At 35.2% G+C, this 23,124-nt stretch overlaps 1 protein-coding gene across 2 annotated transcripts in view; it reads left to right on the top strand.

Annotated features, from left to right (window-relative positions):
* LOC137408400 (four and a half LIM domains protein 2-like) overlaps positions 1-23,098 on the top strand; it is a 28,618-nt gene extending 5,520 nt beyond the window's left edge. For both annotated transcript variants that reach the window (XM_068094915.1, XM_068094916.1), the window contains exons 2-6: positions 6,684-6,839; positions 18,683-18,857; positions 19,277-19,446; positions 20,986-21,172; positions 22,371-23,098. In XM_068094915.1, the coding sequence (XP_067951016.1) occupies positions 6,684-6,839; positions 18,683-18,857; positions 19,277-19,446; positions 20,986-21,172; positions 22,371-22,519 (837 nt within the window). In that variant the 3' untranslated portion in view covers positions 22,520-23,098. The remainder of the gene's footprint in view (positions 1-6,683; positions 6,840-18,682; positions 18,858-19,276; positions 19,447-20,985; positions 21,173-22,370) is intronic.
* The last annotated feature ends 26 nt before the right edge of the window (positions 23,099-23,124 follow it).

The raw sequence follows: 23,124 nt of genomic DNA, 5'->3' as shown, positions 1-23,124 counted from the left end.
GTACTTGCGGCGCATATGGGAACCAGGCCTTACTCTGGAAATTGTCAAGTGTAAAATAAATTATCATTACACGATTATATTGTTTATACGATTGGAGATATTTCTTTAATTGAGGGCGATTTTCAAACCAGCTACCTTAAAAATTGCCAACAAACAATTAAATCGCAATATCGCCAAGCTGTGCTATAAAATTTTGATTTAAGAACACAGTTTAGATCTACATAAAAATATGCAGCTTAGAAGTAAACTTGCAGCCATCAATAGGATTTCATGAACAAGATAGACAATAAACTACAAATTGATTGATAAAACTAAAAGGCTTGTAGAATAATTATTTTCTTATTCCAATTTTATGCAAAGCTAGATCAATTGATCACAATTTGTTGCAAGAATTGGCGAGAGAAGTTGCTTTGTATGCCAATAAGTTGACAAAATGGAGAATCAGTTTCACTGAGTATGATTGATGCCGACACTATATATGTTAAGTTTGCAGAAACAGTTAGACAATCTATGAAATAGCTTTTCAGAAAGGCGTCAGACGCAGTTTAGACATTGTTCTGTTATCTGGAATCAGGTGACCTGATTGTGTGTAATATCGCTTTGTTATCTAAGCCTAGGTCCTTTTGTGCATAGTGTGAAAGTTCATGATTACAGATTAAATACATTTTTATCGTTCATGTGGATGAGCAAAATTGTGTTTCATAAAGATAACAACCTCGAGTGGAGATAGAGAGAGAATAGGTGGGCAAATCGACAAGCAGTGATGCTATCGGTGATTGTCAGCATACTTACTTGTATCAGAAGTCTTTGATATTTTTGTGTTTTGCTTTTTAATGGTTAGTTTTGCTGGTTGCCGAAGCGATATTGAAATATATCAAAATTCACTGGTTTCTAATTAAAACTTGATCACTATAAGATGACTATATATGCCATTTTGAATGAATATTGTTGACAGATGAAAAGTGTTAAAAATAAACACTAAAAGCTATGAAATAGATATTAAAAATACATATTGTGGAATTGATAATACAAACGGCATAATAAAGCTATATGTATATGAATTTGAAAAACATAAGATTATGTCCGTGTTTCATGCCTCTAGTCAGTCTCACAAGGCTTCTGTTGCAAAGCTGGCGTAAGGTTTCCCAATGCCTTCTACTCTGACTCCAGTTTGCTTCAAGCTTCATCAGTTAACTTACCTCATTGGGGTGGTCAAGCATTGGGTACTAACTATAGTAAGTAGAACGTTCTTGAACATAACACGATGCCGTGATAACCCTCAATAATCTTTTTTCAGAAATTTAGCCGTAACCATATAGTAGATGACAAATTTATCTCTATTCAACAATCACGAAACCAGCATCAAATCTTGCTCGGCTAACTCTGATTGGACAAACCAAACACAACTGCTTTATCATAATATAATGGTCATTTATATCATATCAAAACTTTTTAGCTAATAAATATGCTGCTCTGAAGTAAGTTAGCATTGCTGGTTTATCTCTAACCTGACAGAAAAACCCTGGGTTTGCGTAACATTGAGAAAATGATACCCAGTGGAATGATGCAGTGAATATAAACATACACTTTGATGTACATAAAACATACTTTCCCATCATAAAACCAAGCATCTACGTGTATCTGCTTGCTCCTAAAGAGGAATGCTCATTTCCAGCCAGTTTAATGAATTTTTTACAAGCATGCAGATTGCATAACAGCAGTGTGAAATCCTTTCCAGCTGTTGTCACAATCTTTAGCACAGGAGTTCCCAACCTTTTTCATTTAGTTCCCCCTTATGCCTTTTCATAAATTTGATTCCCCACGCACTTTCAACTCACATGACTAAAAAAAACCAATCAAAATCCTAATCCTATTTTATTGGACATATCTAAACATATTATTAATTTTTATAAAGCATGCATACAACACACAACAATACATGACCTTCGGCATAACTGTGAATTGGTTTATGACCAGGTTAACTTACTATCCAATCAAAATCTGAATAGATGTGTTCACATGTATCTGGGTTCTGACTGGTAGCTCATTATTAGCAACTAGTATTATAGATAAAACCAAAATGTTAAATGATGAAACTCACACAGCACTGCAGGACATAAACTAAAAATTTAACAAATCAGACACCTTTCAGTTCCCCCCTTGTATATTCAAAATTCCCCTCTAGGGGGAGTTCCTCCCTGATTGGGAACCCCTGCTTTAGCATATATGACAGCTTTTTATTCAGTTACAGGCAAAACAGATACTGTTAAGTTGTATATTAGTTTTACTTGAACAAGAATGTATGGACCTTGAGAAGCAGCACTGATGCTGGGTGACAACAGGGCTAGGTCAAGGGCATCAATATATTTTTTTTAATCGCCTCTTTTCAACTCTATAACTTAGATTTATCAGAATAAATGTGATTTTAATTTTTCAATAATTTTATTGTTTCCATGGCAGCTTCTGATAAAATTGATCTTAGAATTGCTTGTACCATGCAAAATATTTTTAGTGTGTGTTTACAAAAAAGTTCTATAAAGATTAAGTTGACATGGTTCAACCAGAATCTATGTTTTTGGAAGCATAAGTGTCGGAAATAAATAGTAAACGAAGTACTTTTCGATTTCGATGTGTTTAAAATTTGTGGTTCCTATTTTAAGCTTATCAACTAATTTGTTCAGATTCTTTGTATATGCCAATAACCATTATTTGAACAAAAGTATGTTGTTTCCATGGCCTACATGTTTGTGGCCTCAAACGATTTACTGATTCAAGTCATTTTTTTAAGCCAACTCTTTCAACTGCCATAACTGCTAGGCCTACAATTACAAAACTGCGCCGGCTACAAGCTAATATGACGCTGATAGCCAGTGCCATTGCAGGGATCTATGACAAGCGCAGTGTGGGTGGCCTATTCAACCCTGTCCTGTCACTAATCTGTCATCACCCAACATTGTGTGGGGTTAAAGACTGCCGATAGTGTCATATCAGACCTTGTTTTCTCAGGTCAGAGGAATGGTGTGGTCGAAGCATTAATCAGGCTCTGCTATAAATATACTTGACATCATTGAGACAGTACGGCTAGTTAGTTTCTGGAACTAGTAATATCTGCCCTTACCAGAAACTGTTCCATCTACCTTAGATTTTGGTGATATTTTTGGATGACATATACATTGTTTTCATTATGTGGACAATGCAGATTTGGAATTGTGCCCACGTTGAATTACCGCGCGATAAGTGTTTCAACGGACATTTGCAAGTTACGGATTAACACTTTGTTACAAACGATAAGGAATTTTTTGTCAGAGATCATGGCGACGTATTCGGAACCACTGAATTTAAAATAGAAACTGCTGAAGTGTAGAAAATGTTTAAAATGAAATAGCTTGTGCGGAATTTTCTTGCACACCATTCGAAAGAGTAGCTTTAATCTTTCGCAAGCATGAGACATTCAGTAAAAATTTGCGAGTAACAAAACTCGCTTAACATGCGGGTTTTTGTTGTTTCTCCCATATGGACGGATAAACTTGTGGAAACAACCAGTATGTTTCTGAAATGTGGATGATGCACGGGTTTGTCGTCACCCGCAAGTTGGAAATGGCAAAAATACGCAAGTCAAGTGAGTCTCATTACTTACAAACATCCAATCTATATTGAATGTTTTATGTTTGCGAATGATGGAAACGGCCTTGGTGAATGTCAAGACAATGTCATCAGACTATTTCATTTTAAACATTTTCATACTTCAGCCATTTTGATTTTGATTTGAGCAGTTCCGAGTGCTCTAATGTTCCGAATGCTACTAAGCGTGTGACAAGACTGAGTCGCTAGTTATTGATCTATGGGTCAATAGATATTGATCTATTATTGATCTAGTTATTGATCTATGGGGTAAAATTCTTTAACATTTTTAATCAAGCGCAGGCGTTAATCCGCGTCATGCAAAAGTCCATTGCAACAGTTATTACGCATTACTCAACAGGCGCACAACTACAAATCTGTGTCATGAATGTCATGGATGGAAACATAGCAATTTACTCTAAAGATCAGCCCTACACGCCCTTCGTAACTACTATGTTTGTAATTATGTCTAAAGCAGCTGACAACAATTACACATTTTGTAAGGATGCTTCAATCATAAATTATGTATGAAATATATTAGATCATTGCTGTCTGCTGGAGCTACTTTGTATGAAGCTAAAGAATTCATTAGCAGACAGCAAAGTATTGCTAATACGACTGGCAGCTATTAGCAGGAGGGTAGTAATTCACGCTGACTGTTCAGACAGTAGAAATCAGAAAGAGGCATTTTGGTTACTGACTATGATGTCAATGTGTATAGCCTTTTGACACTTGCTGTTTTAAAGATGGACTTGTATGAAATTTTAGCAGATTTTATCAGAAAGTATCAGTAATTTTCTATTATTTGGGATTGATCCATGTTTGAAGTGATCTGACTGCCAGGATGTCTCAAGATTAAAATCAACAAAACTTGGTCAGGATTAAAATTATCAGATCAAACGAAAATGTGATTATGTTGTCTCTAGTTGCAAAGAATAGAGACCTGTAACACAGCAACTGGAATGCAATAACCGATATTAATTATTGCAACGATAACAACTATTGACATCATTTTGCATGTATTTTTCAGTGCGAGTGTTTAACCGTGATCAAATTTGGTCAATTTTAATCTTGAAACATCCTGGCAGTCAGGTCACTTCAAACATAAAAATAATTGCCAATGATAGAAAATACTGATACTTTTAAATAAAGTTTACGAAGACCTTGTGTAAGTTCATTTTGAAGAGTATCAATACTGACTGCACATTTTTCAATAAGGATAAGTATCAAGGGGTGTTTGTAGTCATAAAATTTGATTTTATAGTTATACATTTTGCGTATTGTTTTTCGGTAACTTCAGAAAATGTAAAAGTACTCATTCATAACTAAGTTACCTGAATGAAGTTTAAAACGAACACGAGTCTGTCTTGATTGATGTGCCAGGAGTAGTGGGTGATGCAGACATTGGTGATCGGTGGTAAAAACATCAGTTGGTTTAACAACCACTCTACAGCTCACTTCTCCAGTTTACAACACATATTATGTAAAATAGTTATATGTTGTACAATTAAATTACCAAAGCATTTAAGTCTCATTTCGATCTCGGGCTATGTCATACATAACAACTATGAAATAGACAGATGCGCAGAAAGCCAGCCATTTGTTACGTCCCAAGCAGTAAATTATGGTAGAAAACACAAAATAAGTCAGTGTAATGAAAATATAATAAACTTTAATAAAAGAATCAAAATTAAAATTTACTTTAATTACAATTAAAAATTTTGATGCTTTGCGGTCGTCTTGCTGAAAGACAAAAAAATAGCAAACAGTTAAAAGCTTTCTTTTACTGGTTGGTTGATGACGGTTGAACTTTAGCTAAATATGGTGAACAGTCTCAACTAAACTCTTGTTATGTTGTTGGTTGTTCATCAGCTCAGCAACCAACATCTTCACCACAGCGCACCACAAGGAACGCAGAGGTCATTGATATTAGATGTTATGTAAAACAGCATCGACTCATTTCCTATGAGATCGAGCAGAATAAATCACAGTAAACAATATATTCTTCAGGGAAATGCTCTGATGCACTAACAAGAAAAATATTTGTTAGTAGAATAACCAGAGAGACCTCAAAAACTAAAGATTGACACCTTGTTTATCCATAGTTTTTTTTGACGTCATCACCTTGTTTGCACATGCGCTCATCCGCAAAAAAGCCGCCATATTTGTATAAAACGATCGTCATTCTCTTGATTAATAGTATTTTTCGTTGTTGTTTTGATACTAAAATAAAAAATTTTCAAACAAAAGCATTGTTTGCAATAATTGATTGCAGAAGCTTCGTGTTTTTAAAGATTAAAGGTGGCCATAAAGATGGCAGACAACGATAGAATGAGTCACGAAAAAAACGAAGGATTGTGAGGATACTAAGGCTATGCGATCCCAGAGAGCTTTGGCGTTTCATGATAACACCTGCCAGCCGACTAGACTCAGTGTTGCGCAACAATTGTATGGATAATTGATTAACGACTTTGAACTAAGTGGCTGTGAGGAGCTAGTGGTTTATCTTTTAATTGCTCTAAAATGACAGTATGAAGTCATAACCTCGCTGGTGATATCGGTCAACTCGCGGTATAAATAGATCTGATGAAGATATCTGAGAATCAGAGTTTGTGGTATAAAATGCGGCAGCATAATAATTTAGAGTATAGTTTTATGAAAGTTTTGATGGTCGGTATCAGAACTGAGTATTTAGGATTAAAATCAATCCGTTTGTTGATAAAATAATTTATTCCATCACTAGATATAACATTAAACTGTATTCGTGTGTTATTTTTTAGGGATTGTTACAAAAACTATGCTCTTTATTAGGCCACTGTGCTATATCAGGGTTGGTTAAAAACTAAGATAATATATAAAAAACACGAAATTGTCAGTTATTTATTCGAACAAATACTATATACAAATATATATAGCTGCTTTCCTCAAAGCCATTCACATTTTCCAACAACATTTTAGCTACAATTCAAGTTTGTGCTGCCAAGTAAAGTTCAAAGGTTAAAGGCAAATGTTTTAACTCTATGGAAGAGCTTGGATATGATCCAAACTATGTAAAATTTTAGCCGGACATGTCTTCTACATGCAACAGCTGCCGAGACTCCCTAATGGGAAAGAGATACGTGATCCGGGAGGAGAAGGCCACCTGCCTCAAGTGCTATGAAACAAAGTTTGCCAATAAGTGTCACACTTGCAAGAGAGCCATCAGCACCGAGTCAAAGGTTAGACTATGTTTAAACTCGAACAGCTCATCATAAACAAATTCTACATATTTTCTTTTTTATACTGATTTTTAGAGGAAGGTGAGAGCTTTTCCATGAAAATATGGCAGTTTCTTGATTCTAATCGTTTGCTGGAAGTGCTACTAATGCCCCACCCAACATTAATTGCTGAAGTAATTGCTCCTCAGGCTTTAGTTTTAGTAGTGAACACGAAACTAGTTCGAGGTTTTAATTTTTACTACAAGATTAAATCATGCTAAATATAAACTCTAAACCTTCACAGAATGTAATAGATTTATTATTAATAGAGTAAATATAAATGAGCGGAAGTTGATACATAAACAAGAGAACACAACTAGCAAATCTCTTTTTATTGTACTCTATAGCAGCAACAAGAACTCACCTTTTTGGTTCCCTGGTTTGGAGAAAAGTTACCGGTTGGACAAGCTCAAATTATTTCCCTATAGAGAAGGCTGAAAGATAACTTAAACAACATTTTTGTAGTTTTTATCAGAAAGTATTGGCAATTTTATCATGTGCGATTGTTTGTGATGTTAGGCCTGATCTAATTGCCATGTTGTTTTAAGATTAAAATCAATTAATTTCGATCGTGATCAAAACACTCAGATCAATCGAAAGTGCGGTTATGGCGTCTATAATTGCAAAGAGACCAATAAAATAGAGACGTGTTATTCTGCTTCACCTTTAATGCAATAGTTGATATCCACTATCGTAACGATACCAACTAGTGATGCCATTAGCCCATATTTTCCGTATGAGCGTTTTAATCACGATCGAGTTTTGTCGATTTTAATCTTGAAACATCCTGGCAGTCAGATAGACCACCTCAAACATAAAAACAATAGCAAAGGATAGGAAAATACGGATACTTTCTGATATAGAATCTACAAGAGTTGTGTAAGTGTTTAATTATTTTGATTACTTGCTACACAGACTCATACTAAGTTGAAGCAAATCATAAAAATTAGGATGACCTGATCTACATCTAACATTTTGTCTTAAATTTTCAGACGATTTTAAATTAGGTCAGTCTCCTTAAAGGTCGACTTTGCTGACTTGTCAATTTATTACGTTAGTCTTTTGGTCTATGGTTAACCCTTTCGTGGGCGAATTTTCAAAACTAAATCAGACTCCCATGGGCGAATTAATTTTCCAAAAAATCAATTTTTTCCAAAAGGTTTATACACTTTTCTGTGTGTTATTATGTGCATATCTCTATGTTTAAAGGTGCATATGTATACATGTATATGTCCATAGGCATATATATATATATATATATATATATATATTATAAACAAATAAAAATGTATAACATAAAATATATGCTTTTCATAATAATTGTCTATTTACGAATGATATTTTCGAAAGCATTCTCTTTTACAAAGACCCACATCACAGTCTTTGCACCATGTACTTATTCGTGTAACAAAGAGCTCCCACAAAAATGTACTTCCTGGATTGACAGGCTCAAAAAACTTTTCAAAATACTCTACTGGTTAAGCATCTACTGGAGTAAATACTGGGCCTGTCACTGCTATAAACTGCTGAATTGTAGGAGATTTATCTCTGTTCATGTTGGTTATATTCTTCCAGGCACTGGCATCACTCCTACTCACATCCTCATCATTACTGCTACCAGCCTTTTCATCACTGTCACTTCTAGATGTAAAGTCATTACAATCACAATTCAAACCTGATTCACTGTCATCTCTTGCTACTAAATCTAAAAAGTCACTGTCATCTCTGAATCTCTTAGTAATTTCGGTACTAGTACTTGCTTTATTAGAATAATCTCGGGAGGTTCTTTTAGAAGTCGCCATAACGGTAAACTAAAGTCAAACTCTCAAAAAATTCGGTAAATAAAAGCTAAAACCGAAGCAAGAAAAATAAAAGTTGATAAATTATTTAGAACAATTTTCTAATTTTTTTCGAAAGTTTATTTATTAATCACTGCTAAAAACGATCGTTTTTTTTCAACCTTGAAGTCAATTTTTGAGGCTAACTGAAACTGCTATATCGTAGCTTGCTATTGGTAAAAAAAGTAAACAAAAAACGGCATTTAGCTAACCAGAAACGGCAATAATAAAATACGTTACCGAAACGACAAAAACGTCGCACTGCCCATTAGCAGCCGTATCGCAAAGCGACAAAAACGTCGCACTGCCCACGAAAGGGTTAACTGATCTTGACCTTAATAATTAACTTCATGATACCTAACCTTAAGAGCGAATTGTTGCTGAAGTAAATGCTGTCAGGTTAGTGTTCTGCCAAGGTTAGTAGCATAAATTGTAAGATTTATAAATTGAGTATATTTATTATGTTCTTCCATTTTTTAGCTTTACTGTCCATAAAAATTTTTTGCATACAGTTTTTAATCTCCCTATTTATTGCTTTACCCACAGGTAAAACTACATGTTGACCATTTTTAATGGATATTTCCAGGTTACCTCTTGTCTTTGCTATCAGCTCTACATTCTTTAGGCAACACACCTTTCAAATTATACCTTTCAACAATTAGGTCAATCTAGTTTCAATTGGTCTTTGCTGGCAGGATGTCAATCCATGGCTATATTTTTTTTGATCTTTTTATATCATAAACTCTGGCAGATTGGTTGCAATAGGTCAAGGTCATCTCTACTATAATTAGAATAACTCAACTATAATTATATCCATCCAACTTCTATTGCTCTTTACCTGACAAGATGTCTATTCATGGCTGTACTGGCTGTACTTATATTAGCATTTTTAGTATTAACCTTTCCTTAATCATGGACACTGGCTCATCAACTGCACTAGAGGGAAGTTCTTAGTCAGGTGGCTATTGCTGTAAGCAGTAATGTAGTGTTCTCACCTGTCGGGGTTAACAGCTCTCTTTGTGTCAGATTCACCGAAGATCATAGATAAATATAGATAATTCTATCCTGATCGACTTTCTCTGGCTTTGAATCGCTTCTAGTCAGTGTGGTGTCTAGTGAAAATAGTACATCTGTCACGTCAGTTTAAGCTCGCTTAAAACTTCTTTTCGGAAGGGTGAACCTACGTGTAGATTAGGCAATAACCTGCAGCCAGTTTTCAACTGGCTGTTGTGATGAAAAATGTTTGTTGCAAGCGAGCATTTGGACCGATATGCGTTGCCGATAAACATACATATGATTATAGATATTTTATTTATAACTACCACAATGACAGGGATTAAACTTACAGTGAAAAAGTGAAACCAAGCTTCATCTGCATAAGAAAGTGAAACCGCTCACTTTATCCGCTATGATTGGTTCTCACAGCCAGATAACTAGCGGCCAACTGAACAGACTCAACCCGCAGTTTGGCTGATTTATGCGCTTGTTTAGTCGAGCGACAATAAATATTTTTTATCATTCAATGGCTGATTGAATTTTCGGGCAAGTCTTCCAGATTATTGGCTATTGTATTTGCAGTTTTAGTTGCAATGCTAGTAGAAGACCAGTAGAACTATGGCCACTCATGATTGGCTAGTAGATACCCAATGCGTATGATTGCGACGTTCGACAAATATAAGGTGCAAACCATATTTTTCGAAGGCTTGAAATGATTGTGACAGTTCTCACCCTAAAACCAGGCTAATGCAAACAACACAAACATAACAGCTAACTTTGAAGTGTTTTTTGCTCTAGACATCAGTAAACCTCCAAGAGAATGTATTTTAGATTAATTTACAATGAATTTTAATCAAAAATTTTACCAGAATTAACACAGAATCTGACCTGGCTAAACATGCACGGGCAGCATTGCCCGTGCATGTAGTAGTCTTTATAAAGCACTGGCCTAATAATCCCTGTTTCCATTGTTCAGATGATAAGGATTTGGAGTTGTGCGCCCCCGTTGACTTACCACAGGGATAAGTGTTTCAATATACATGTACATTCGCGGTTGCGAATTAATGCGAGCTTTTTGTTAAAAAAGATGAGGAATTCAACACCAGAGGTTGTAGCGAGGCACTCCTGTCTCGCTCAGCGGCACACTTTTGAAATAGGAACAACTGAAGAATAAAAATGTTTTAAGTGGAATAGCTTGCGTGGAATTTTCTTGCATATCATTCAGATGTGATATTTCCATTTTCCACGAGCATGAAACATTCAATAAAAACTTGCAAGGGACAAAACTTGCTTGACTCATTGGTTGTTGCCAGGTTTAATCTTGCTGATGGCTATTCATGGAAACATAGTGAATCCAGTCAGCTTACACGCCCTTTGTTATATGACTTGACTAAACGTTTGACCTTGAAGAGGGAAGCTGCACTGAGTTAGTCGAGTTGGTTCTTTGATGACGATAATTGTTAGTAGGTTAAACACCTTGTCTACACTTTATAGACAGCTGACTGAAAAAGAGTAAAAATTGCTTTTTGTTTGCCCCATTAATTTTTATTAGCAAATAATTGCTTTTGTTAGCGTTGATGGGATGGCGACGGGTCTTTGTGTAATAACAACACTAGCTTTAAAAATGTGGAGTTGGAAGAAGAAATGATTTAAAACACTTTGCGATAAAAAATAATGAGTTTTTAGCCGTTTATTTCTTTAAAAAACTGCTTATGTTTAATGGAGCTTTCAAAAACATCTTTACAGTAGATCTGTATTAAATGATGTATGTACATTTATTAGGTGACATGGTTTGATCTTGTTTTAGGTTATTTTGTTTATGCAGGGATATAATGCTGATCATGGTACTATATTATAAATATTTATTTTTCAACTGTAAAATAATTGTTTTATAAACTTCTGATCTCAATTCTCATATTGTTAATTTTCGGTAATGAAATTTATAACCTCAAAGCGTTTGGAGAATAGCATCTCTATTGAAAAGTACCCGACTTGTCAGCAATTCCTTTACATGCATTTTCTTCATAAATTTTGCTAATTTTGTATTTCCTTTACAATATCTGTACATTTATTGTTTTCTCAAGGTTCTTCTTGCAGCTAAAGTTTACAAAATACATAAGTAGCCATTTTATTTTGTCACGTAGACAGGCTTATAAATCATTTGGTAATGTAAAAATTTAAGATTTTTTTTACATTCGCAGCTTTGAACTTTTCAGAGACATAATTATAAATCATGATTTGGAAAATATTGTTGGTATAAAGCGTTGACAGGCTGAAAATATTCATACTTGGCGGTTGCTTTAAACCATTACAACCTAATAACAGGCATTGACAACCAGCTCTGCTAGAGTTGATCACAAGCTTTGAGCCCCCAACTCACTGCAAGAGCTTCTGTCTCAATACACTAGTAATAGTAGTTAGCCCCTCAAGCATCTCTGGCGGTTTTCGTACACCATAGCTTACCTGTCAGTTCATGGGCACCATAGCTTACCTGTCAGTTCATGGGCACCATAGCTTACCTCTCAGTTCATGGGCACCATAGCTTACCTGTCAGTTCATGGGCACCATAGCTTACCTGTCAGTTCATGGGCACCATAGCTTACCTCTCAGTTCATGGGCACCATAGCTTACCTGTCAGTTCATGGGCACCATAGCTTACCTGTCAGTTCATGGGCACCATAGCTTACCTGTCAGTTCATGGGCACCATAGCATACCTGTCAGCTCATGGGCACCATAGCATACCTGTCAGCTCATGAACACAATAGAATCACTGTATTTAGTTACTCTGACATCTTGCATCATGGCAGCTTACAGACCCTATAACATGTTATTTAAATGCACTTTTTCCTACAATTTATTCAATATTTTATTATAACTTGATCAAGTTTTTAATATGTCATAAAACATAAAGGGGGGGGGGTGTATTTTTTACAGCAGATTAAATATATAGGACACAAGCTTTCCATCATTGTTCATCTGCCAACAATCTGTAAAAATAGATTATTTTGAATACTTCACTTGTTACTTACTACTTGTGACTTCACCTAGTTATTGTCAACCAATACTATTGCACTAACTAGATGACCTCTGACCTTTCATTAAAATATGCTTACAAAATACATGCCACATGCTATTTGACTTAGAAAAATAGGGCTATTCCAATTTAAATGTAAGGCACTGCAGTTGGATTTGTTTTGCTATGTCGTTTGTTGTAATAACACTGCATCGATATTCACTATCTGTTTTGGCAACCACTATTTTAGTCTTTTGGTTCTTTGGTCCTTTGGTCGGGTTATGAATGCAAAGAGCGTGTGGTCAATAAGAAAACTGACCCACTCCAGATGCGGCAGCTCAAAGGTTGGCAAGATAGCAGCTTGTTCCAGAAGCAATCCAAAAGAATGTTCTCATATTCTCAAAGGGCAGATTCCAGTCTCTGTTAAAATGTTAGTTCATCTGTTTGAACAATAATGCAGGGCATGGTGCTTGCTGGCACGTTTAAACTTTTATGTTTAGCAATACCGACAGCAAATATTCTAAACAGTAAACACAGCTTGAGTTGAAGTCAGCCAAAACATGAGGCAAAATATTTATGATCCCGAGTTGACATGAACAATCCTTTGATCTAGCAGCTATTGTCAGAGCAACTATTGTGTAAAAGAATGCTTTTATCTTGATAGATGTTAACAAAGGTTCAGATAAAAGGCAAGCTATGATTCTCTAGTACTAAATACAAATTCTTTAATAAAGCCTAGTAAACTTCAAAATAATTTATGTAGTAATTTTCATTGAAGTTTTGTTGAAGCACTTCTTTAAGGAACTTTCGTTTGTTGAAGACTTTTTGTCAATTTAAATAAACTTTTAAAACTGTTAAATCTAGACAGTAGAATATCATTTTTGATTACAAAACTTGCCACACATCGTGTAACACTTAATCAATCATTTTGTAAAATCCAGACCCACCAATTCGATTGTAGAAATGAATCATTCTCATAAAGGATGGAGTGAAGCTCGTATTTGAGAAGACAACTCCTTAGCCCAGCAAAATAACTCACAAAAATTTTCATATTACTTAATGATACAAGGCGTAGGCTTTGCACAAAGATCAAACGAGTTTTGCAACTGCTACGATGCTATCTCTATCATTGTATTGCAAAAATAACGTCTGACATTATCATTGTGTATGTAGTGGGTATTTCCTCTTCTTTTAGTAACTTATTACAAACCACTTTCCAATTATGAGGTAGTTCCCTGGCTCAATTATCTATCTATTTAGCTCTAGACTTTGTAACAGAGTGTAGGAAGATTAATTAGAGACCAAACGAAAATAGAGCTAACATTAATAGTACTGAGCCTAGTTTTAGCGATTCTAATTTGGGGGCTTCTAACATTAGTGCTTGCAGTTTTGACTTCAAGGTTACTAGCTAATTGATCGTAAGTTAGGAAACAGTTTTTTGTATCAAACCATTACACAAGATTTATCAAGTTTTTGGAAAAGGTATATTTGTCACTTTTGGTAACTTTTAGTGACTATTGGTTACTTATTAGTGACTTTTTCTTACAAAAATAATTATCAATTTGTGATACGAAACACTTTATTTCAATATTTGTCTATTAATTCTTTGAAGAACCTAAGCAACAGGCCAACAACGTGCTATGTATATATCTGCAAGATAAGTTAGTAAAAACACCGAACCCATTTAGCACATTTCACACCATGTGACCAGGCATCCTATGTAAAGAGAGATATCACTACTTTATTTCAAGAATACGAAGATGCGTTTTAGTGCTATTTTGCAATAGAATTGCTACTATTCAAAGTATGTACATTTTAAATAATTTAAAGAAAAAGCTTAACAGAGAAAAATTATAAAGCGATATTAAAATTTGGAGATCGCCAAAAATTCGCAAAATCTGGTAAAAACTTAATATACTAAAAGTCCTTTGTAGGACATGCTCATCAGAGAATGACCGACCGCCTATTAAAATATCCAATCAAATCACGCAAGGGTCTGACACACAGTCAAGGCCAGATTAGAGCACCAAATATTTGAGGTTTCTCTATTGTCTGACTAAAACAGTCAAAGCAATAATTAAATAAACAGGTTTAATTTTTAATAAAACTTTCAAGTGATATTTTAATTTGTAGTTTGACAATAGGCGCCGCCTTACCAGATTCTCTGGATTTGTCTAGAATTGTCAACTCATTTGTTGACACTTGTTGACAAGTGGCTGAATGCCAATTAGCAGATGATTGACAAGCTGTGGTAGCCAGTGGTTGATCGCAAAGCCGAGGATAAGCCACAACCACTGGCAGATATCCACTTTGGACTAATGATGCGTATTGGCACTGGCTAAAGGCTGGATCACACTATATCGCTGTATTTCAGTGTTGATGCCATAATACTTTGGTGATCGTCAATGATAACCATGTTCACACTATCACATACCCAGTCGCGTTTGCATCAAGAAACATTCCGTGACAGTGTTTTCATTTATCTTTTTTAATTTTTGCAAAGAAACCTCTGTTTTTGCGTGCTAGAATCAAAAACTAGTCCTGCAGCGATTATTATAAACGGATATGAATAAATCACTCTATCAGCGACCGCGAATTACTATTGCCAAAAGGGTCAAACTTTGAAAGGTGTTGGTTGATGCTCGGCGAAATATCGAGAAAGTTTGACAACTGCAAACTTTCCCGACGCCTCCGCGATGCTTCGTCGACGCCGTCCATTCACGGTTCACATAATCGACGATGAACGTCGAAAGGGAGCGTGTGACATAATGTGAACCGGCCTTTGGGCTAAAACAGGCTTTCGGCTTCAGGTTTTGCAATATTCCAAAAACTTGGATATTATTTAGCGTCTGATCTTTGTCTATGATTTGACGGGAAAGAGGGGGGGGGTAAGACCTGATTAAAAAACCCAAATAAACGGGCGAAAGAAAGTAAAAACGCTAGAAATATAATTTAGATTTAAATTTTTAGGTTCCAAAAGTTTATGATGAAAAGCGACTTTTAAACAGGGATACATATGTATTCTCTCGTTCATATACAGAGATGCACTGAACATCCGTAGTGTAGTATAGCCGCGAATTTTTAAGCGGTTGGCAGTAAAATTACCATCACGGCTGCACTCGCAAGAGCTCTTTATTAAGACCAGAGCTCGAATTCTATGCACACGGTGATTTTGTTATCGTAATTAACGATTGTGTTGGCTAATGGCTATTGTCAGCCAATAATGGACTAGTCTAGACGTTTAAAGCTGCTCACTGCGTTTCCTCTTAGCAGTGCATTGTGGGTTATTAGGTGAACTGTTGGGAAGTACTATGTAGATAGAAGATGTAACCAGTTAGGGCTATTCTAGTAGTGATGAGCACCCATTATGATGAACATTTGTGGCTACGCAGGTTCGTGAATAGTCTGTAATTCCAATTATGTATTGATTAGAGCTGTGTGTGAGGCCCTGCATGGCTAATGCTGCAGGAAGTGATTTAACATTTGGCGTACTTCCTACCTCCTGTAACAATCGGTTTGCCTATTCTGACTTACCAATAGTTCTGCAATTAGTGGTTTTAGATTGTTGATAATCTGGTAATGGGTGTAGACTGAGGACAATTTTACACATTTTCAAGTGTAGATAAGAATGTAGGAGCCTGTAGATTCTTTTTGCATAGTGGGTATGTGGTGGGACTTTGAGTTTGCAAAACCTTTTCTCACAGCAGTGGAGTGGTTGGAGTAAATGAGAGTAGGTTTTGCTGACAGTAGCAAATTACATGACTGTCGATGCATTGTCAAAGAGTTGTGGCCTGAGATCTTTATAAATAGTTTGAGAGCTACAATAATTGAACTTTCGACATAGAACAAAAATGTTCATTGAATTTTAAAAATGTTTTTACTGAATTCGTCTGTGATTCATTTGTTAACCGATTGAGTAATTACGGTGTTAACCGTATATCATGAAAAGCGGCATGTAGAGAGAATAACTCCCAGTTTAAGTACAAACATAGGAATAAATTAATGCTTATCGTACGCCCCGTGTCATAGTAGAGTCTTTACAATATTTGCTCTGAGGTATGCGCAGGGAATCTGAAAGTAGAGGTCAATCGGGTGTCATGTATGGTTCTCCATGAGCCTATAAAACAAAATTCCCTAATGGAGCGCTCATAATATTCTATCAACTAGTGTTAAATGAAATCAATAACGTTAGTACAAAAGGAAATCATCCAAAAAGTATAAGTACATTTATTTAACTTAATTTAATCATAGAAGCATAACAAAGTTAAAATTGAGTTTGCTTACAAAGGTCATTAAAAGGTCGAGTAGCTTTTAATGTTAAATCAAATTGATGACTTGTGTACAAAAGATTCCCAGCAGCATAAATACATTTATTTAAATAGCTAATGCACAATTTAGCCAAATTGAGTTTGCTTACAAAGGTCATGAAAAGGTCATGACCAACTGGATGTGTGCGCTTAGAGTATAGATCGCGTTGCGCATCGCTCAATACAACCATGGGTAATACCCGCGCCAGTATCAAAATTTTAGTGCAATTTGGTTTTTACTGTGAGAAACCAACTGAGCTGGAGGAGAGTTCAGGGGGAAGATAAATCGGGTAACCACTGTAACATACCTGGTATTAAGTTGACTGTAACTATTTTAATTATCTCTTGGGTGGAACCGTGTGGAATGTAAAAAGGATCACACCTAGTCTTGGCATATCTACAAATCTCAATGCTTCAATTCTTTTAATACCCTTCAATAGGATCTAAACTGCTAAAAGATTGTTTAGCCATTTGAAACCAAAATCATTATTTTCAACTTTTCTATGATTTGAGCATGCACTTTGCAAGTGCCATAGTTTTTTTTAATAATAAGATCACTATCGACGAGATTTCGTGCTAGAAAAATGTTCTATTTAACCGACTTAAATACAGTTTAGTAGTATGTCATTTTGAATACAATATGATCTCAAAACAACAAAACTACTAAACTGGTGAACTGGTAAACTCCATCTACATCATTTATCTGCTCTAGCTGTTTATCTCTGCCAGTTTAAAATACCGCCGATTCTTTATTGATGTTATTCGTATTAAAAGCACATTACTGATTATTCTTCTCTACAGTTTTGGTATCAATAGAAATTGTTAAACTAAATACTGTCTTTGATAAAAACTTGATTTTTTCATGTTATCTGAAATTGGTAAAAATTACTATTCGTTTAAAAGTTTGCCATAGGATTTGCCCTTCAAAACATAAATGCCATTGTAAAATTTCCACCAAAAGATCAAAAATGGTGAAATCTGGCACGTTTTTATTAATCAAAAAAGGCTGCAGAAGACTAACATAGTAGCTGTGTATGTTATATGAGTGTGAGTGAAAAGTTATTACTTTTCTATTAGCCATACAGCTGTACAGCATATGGTTTATATATTGTCAGTATGTTATTTTCCGAAAATTAAAACAAAATGTGAAAAGTTTTTCCAAAAATACATTTGAAACAAGGATAGTAATTCCTCATTATTGAAGAGTTGATTTTACTATCAATCATTTGCTAACCGTTTAGCTGCACTCTATATGACAAAAAGTTTTTACAACCAGACGCCACATATAGACTCGGGTAACCATTAGAATTTATGAAACCATATGAATATCCTCAAACCACGAAAGCCCTGGCTATATGTCATTGTAAACAATCAGTTAAACCACTGAATGTTATGTTATATCACCTGTCACCTTATGTAAGATTTACCATTAACCTGTTATCCTATGCAAAATTTGTGACCAATAGTAAATAGCGAGTTTGAATTACATAAATAGAAGTTGTCTTTTCTACAAAATCGAGAACACAACTCTGGTGAAGATCTTTGTCCTTGTAGATGATTCATTTGTATGTAATGCTTAATCCAGAAATTTATATGCCATCAGCTGTCGTTACTAATTTGATGTTAAGGCAAAAGTCTTCTCATTACAGGATTTGACCTATAAAGATCAGCACTACCACGAGAGCTGCTTCTTGTGTTCATCATGCCACACCACTCTTGCCAACACGCAGTTCCTCAACCGTGGTGGCTCTTTGGTGTGTGAGGCCTGTTATAACAGCAACTTTGCTGAACAATGTGACCTTTGCACTAAAATCTTCAAGCATGGTTAGTCAAGCAACATATGTACAGCAGGTTTTTTCGCTTTTCTAAAATAGAATTACAAAACTTTCAAAGGATAGCTGGCAACTCCAAATACATTGCATTAGCAGAATAGGGATTGAAATCTATTTTTGTAATTTTGACTATATGCTAGGTCTTACTATTATTTTTCCATTATAAATTAGGATATAATGAGTTTTTATGTTATATAATTATGTTTTTAGATTATGTTATCGAAAATTGTCCATTTAAGTTTTAATGTTTTTTTTATGAAATATTCAGCCAAACTACTAGAGTGAACAATCTGCTGCATGAAAGTTTTGTGGGCAAATGATTAAATTTTAGTCGACTTAATTTTAATATTTGATAATTGTTACATTTTTGGGAGAAGTATTATTCATTGCGGATTGTTTATATTTATGAAGACATGGAGAAGGTAGAGTACAATGGAAAAAAGTATCATACCACCTGCTTCACCTGCATGAACTGCAAAAAGCCAATTGGAGACAAGTCATTCATGCCGAGAGACAACAAGTTCATGTGCATGAACTGTTATAACGAGAACTGCGCTGCTAAATGTGGCAGCTGTTCCAAGGTACATTGGCTTTCTCAACTTTTTTCATATTTTTTATAAATCATTTGTGGCACTTGTCACTTGCACTACATATCTTATATAGTATTACACCCGCTATACATGCCATCTGTGACACTTGTCACTTGCACCACATATCTTTTTTTGCATTACATCTGCCATACATGCCATCTGAGGCACTTTTCACTTGCACCATATATTTTATATTGTACACCTGCCATACATGCCAATTCTCTGAGTTGTCGTTTACCTATATCACCTTTAGATAATTCATAATTAAAATTTAGTCCATCTTTTGACATATCGATTTTGCAAAAAATTTAGAAAGTGCTGTCTTTACCAATTAATGTTCAATAAGATAAACATTTTATGTATCTTGTTCTAAGCATATATGAATGCGAAACTAACAGCTGTAAAGATGTCAAGGTTGATAACTTCACAAAATTGTTCTACTATCTTGTCAGTTTATTAATAGATTTACCATTGATAGAAATGTTTCATTTTCTAAGACTTTTATTCCGCCGTCCTTACTGCTTTATGACGTTGTAGATGCTTTTTGGCAGCTTCTTTAATTGATATTTTAGAGTTAAATTTTTGTCAAGAACATTATTTGCTTCACATAATTGATCCTTGAAGTTGCAGCTATCCAAGTCTCATCAATTCATGTTTTACCTATTTTCTATTGTATAGCAATTTTTCATTAATTAAATTTGCATCAGGGCTAGTGACTCCGCGTACCCTACAGGACAATATTATTCACGGAGTTATATTTCGTCAAAGTTGCCTTCCATGCCTTTTTGCGCACTATTTTATTCATGGAGGAACACATACACGAATAAATTAATCTATGAATCTAGCGAGTAATAGAGTGCAACACCTTCACATGTGTACAGCACATGCTTAACTTTATGTATGACCTTTTTTATTCTTTATGTAATCATCTCTACAAATCAAATTATATACGTACCATAATGTCTAAATCAGAATCATTATCATCAATGTCATCAACTTTAGTATTAGAAGTTGTTGGAGGTTATTGTACAGCAAAAAACTGCAAGAGCGGCTTTTGAGATGACGACTCCATGCTGAATTCTGAAGAAATTGCGACAACCTTGAATAATTCCGCATAAAGAATTGCCTTTCATTGGCAATGGGCGCAGCTCGAATCTCCAGCAATGGTTACAAAAATGTTTGGAGATCAGCTATATTTACTGACTATGCGTGGCGACTAATTTTAGCTAATAGTTCTCCTTTTAAAAAAAACCAACTAATTGATTGCGGATTTTCTAAACCTTTATAAATATTTTTTGTAGGGCATTTTTTTCCAATGTTTTGTTAAACACTTGTTATTATTCAACTTTAAAAAATGAGAAGGCATGACAATTTTATATCTGCATTGGACACTGCTGTTTGTTCTTTAAGCATTTTACCTTGAGTGGTTGGCATGCCTTATTTTGGTCACTCTGAAATTACATTTGTGTTTCTGCATGTGAGTTGCATTTTCTCAGCCTTACGATAGGTCGTTGATGTTTTGTTTGATAGATTATAACTAACAGTGCTCTGAAGTTTGAAGGCGCACTCTTTCACAAAGAATGCTTTGTGTGCAAGTCATGTGAGACAATGCTAGCTGGCAGCAAGTTTACTACACAAGATGGTAAACCATACTGTCAGAGTTGCTACGTCGATCTATTCTCCAAGAAGTGTGAGCTGTGCGTGAAGCCCATTTCGGGTGAGGCTCCTAAACACAGAGCTACAAGCTCTGCTATTACACCCTGTTTTATCTAGCTCTGGCAGCAGCTTAAGGCGAGGCATATCCTCTCCGGCATTCATTCAACCTTCGCTGAGTTTGTATGACATCCAACCTACGCTAACTTTGCATGACATCCAACCTACGCTGACTTTGCATGACATCCAACCTATGCTGACTTTGCATGACAACCAACCTATGCTGACTTTGCATGACATCCAACCTACGCTGAGTTTGTATAACATCCAACCTACGCTGACTTGCATGACATCTAATCTATGCTGACTTTGATGACATCCAACCTACGCTGACTTGCATGACATTCAACCTACGCTGACTTGCATGACATCCAATCTACGCTGACTTTGATGACATCCAACCTACACTGACTCGCATGACATCCGACCTACACTGAATTGCATGACATCCAACCTACACTGAATACAGGTGTACTAGATTCTTTTATTAAAGGGTGGTTTAAAACTGACACATATTTCTTGAATTTTATGAATTTTTTTCATTTATAAACTTTTTATTAAAGATTAAAGCACCAACTTGAATCTTTACTTGCTACTCCACAAGGCTATTATTTACTACATAAATCAACATTTTATTTGTTATTTTTTAAGTTTACTATTAATCTAAGTTACAATGTACAGCCGAGTTCACTATATGAAGACTTTATTTTAAAAACTCCACATGCCGTACCATGTAAGCTAGCTGGAGAACCGATCTTTGCCTGTTCTACATCTTAATATCAAAAGTTAATATAACCTGCTGCTTTTCTATTGTCAGACCCACTTAGTTTGTGCATAATGATTGGCTGATTATTCCTTAGTACTCAATTTTAAGTTTGAAAAAAACTGTTCTAATTAAAGACTACGCCTGCTTTTCAGATCTCGATTGAATAACTTGAGAACAATTTGACTGAAAACTAGTTTTACGTGACAAAATGCCAGTTAATTAGTTGACTAGATACTGTGACAATGCAAGGACAACATGCTATTATATATAGCCTTTGAGCTTAGCCTCTCATATTTCTGTTTTCACTTCATGAACATGTCCTGCAGTCTAAAAAATTCAAATATTTGTTCCCACTAATAGGATTTTTACCGGTGCACTGCTACAGGATAACTTTCTAATACATTAAAAACCATTTATATATTTGCTTCACTTGCAGGCCTAGGAACCACAACTAAGTATATTTCTTACGAAGGCCAGCAATGGCACTCGCAATGCTTCCAATGCTCTCAGTGTACGAAGAACTTGGTTGGAGAAGGTTTTCTGCTGAAGAACTCAAAGATTATGTGTGGCAAGTGTGGCTGTTGACAATCTATCATTTTCTTTACAGCTATAGTGTGACAAATTTCAAATCTGTATATTTATTAACCTAGTTGGTTTATTTTTGTCAAGAGAAGATAACTACCAACAAAATTCGTACTAACAAGATTAGTTTTAGTGAGAACAATTTAAACAAACTGGCTATTTGCTTGCAACATTGGAATGTCAAGGTTTTTTAAATAGACCATTTAATAGTTTGAATCAGCACTTATCACTAATTCACCTTGACCTCTACAGGAGTTTTAGCGATAAGTATCAATAGTGGAAGTGAAAGACGAAATAAAATTATCCAATCATATGGCCAAGCCACATGCTTACGAAATTATTTATTACTGAAGGATTTGAAATTTAATCACATCAATAGAGACGTGAGTGCATATTATTACATTGCATTATTCGTACAGATATGTTAGATTAGCAGACGTTTTATCCAATGGCTGTTCCCGAATGTACTGACATCATACATTGGTAATCATATTTTTACTTTTTCTAGTTTTGCTGTTCGCTCAAGTGTGAAAATGATCAATAAAAGAGAAGATAGCTCCAAGTTATCAGCTCTGGCGCTAATATTGTTGATTCTTTGATTATTGGAC

This window comes from Watersipora subatra, chromosome 11 (assembly GCF_963576615.1).
Source record: "Watersipora subatra chromosome 11, tzWatSuba1.1, whole genome shotgun sequence".
Lineage (NCBI taxonomy): Eukaryota > Metazoa > Bryozoa > Gymnolaemata > Cheilostomatida > Watersiporidae > Watersipora > Watersipora subatra.
The sequence above is the reverse complement of the archived record's forward strand: the minus strand, read 5'-3'. Positions and strand labels throughout refer to the sequence as shown.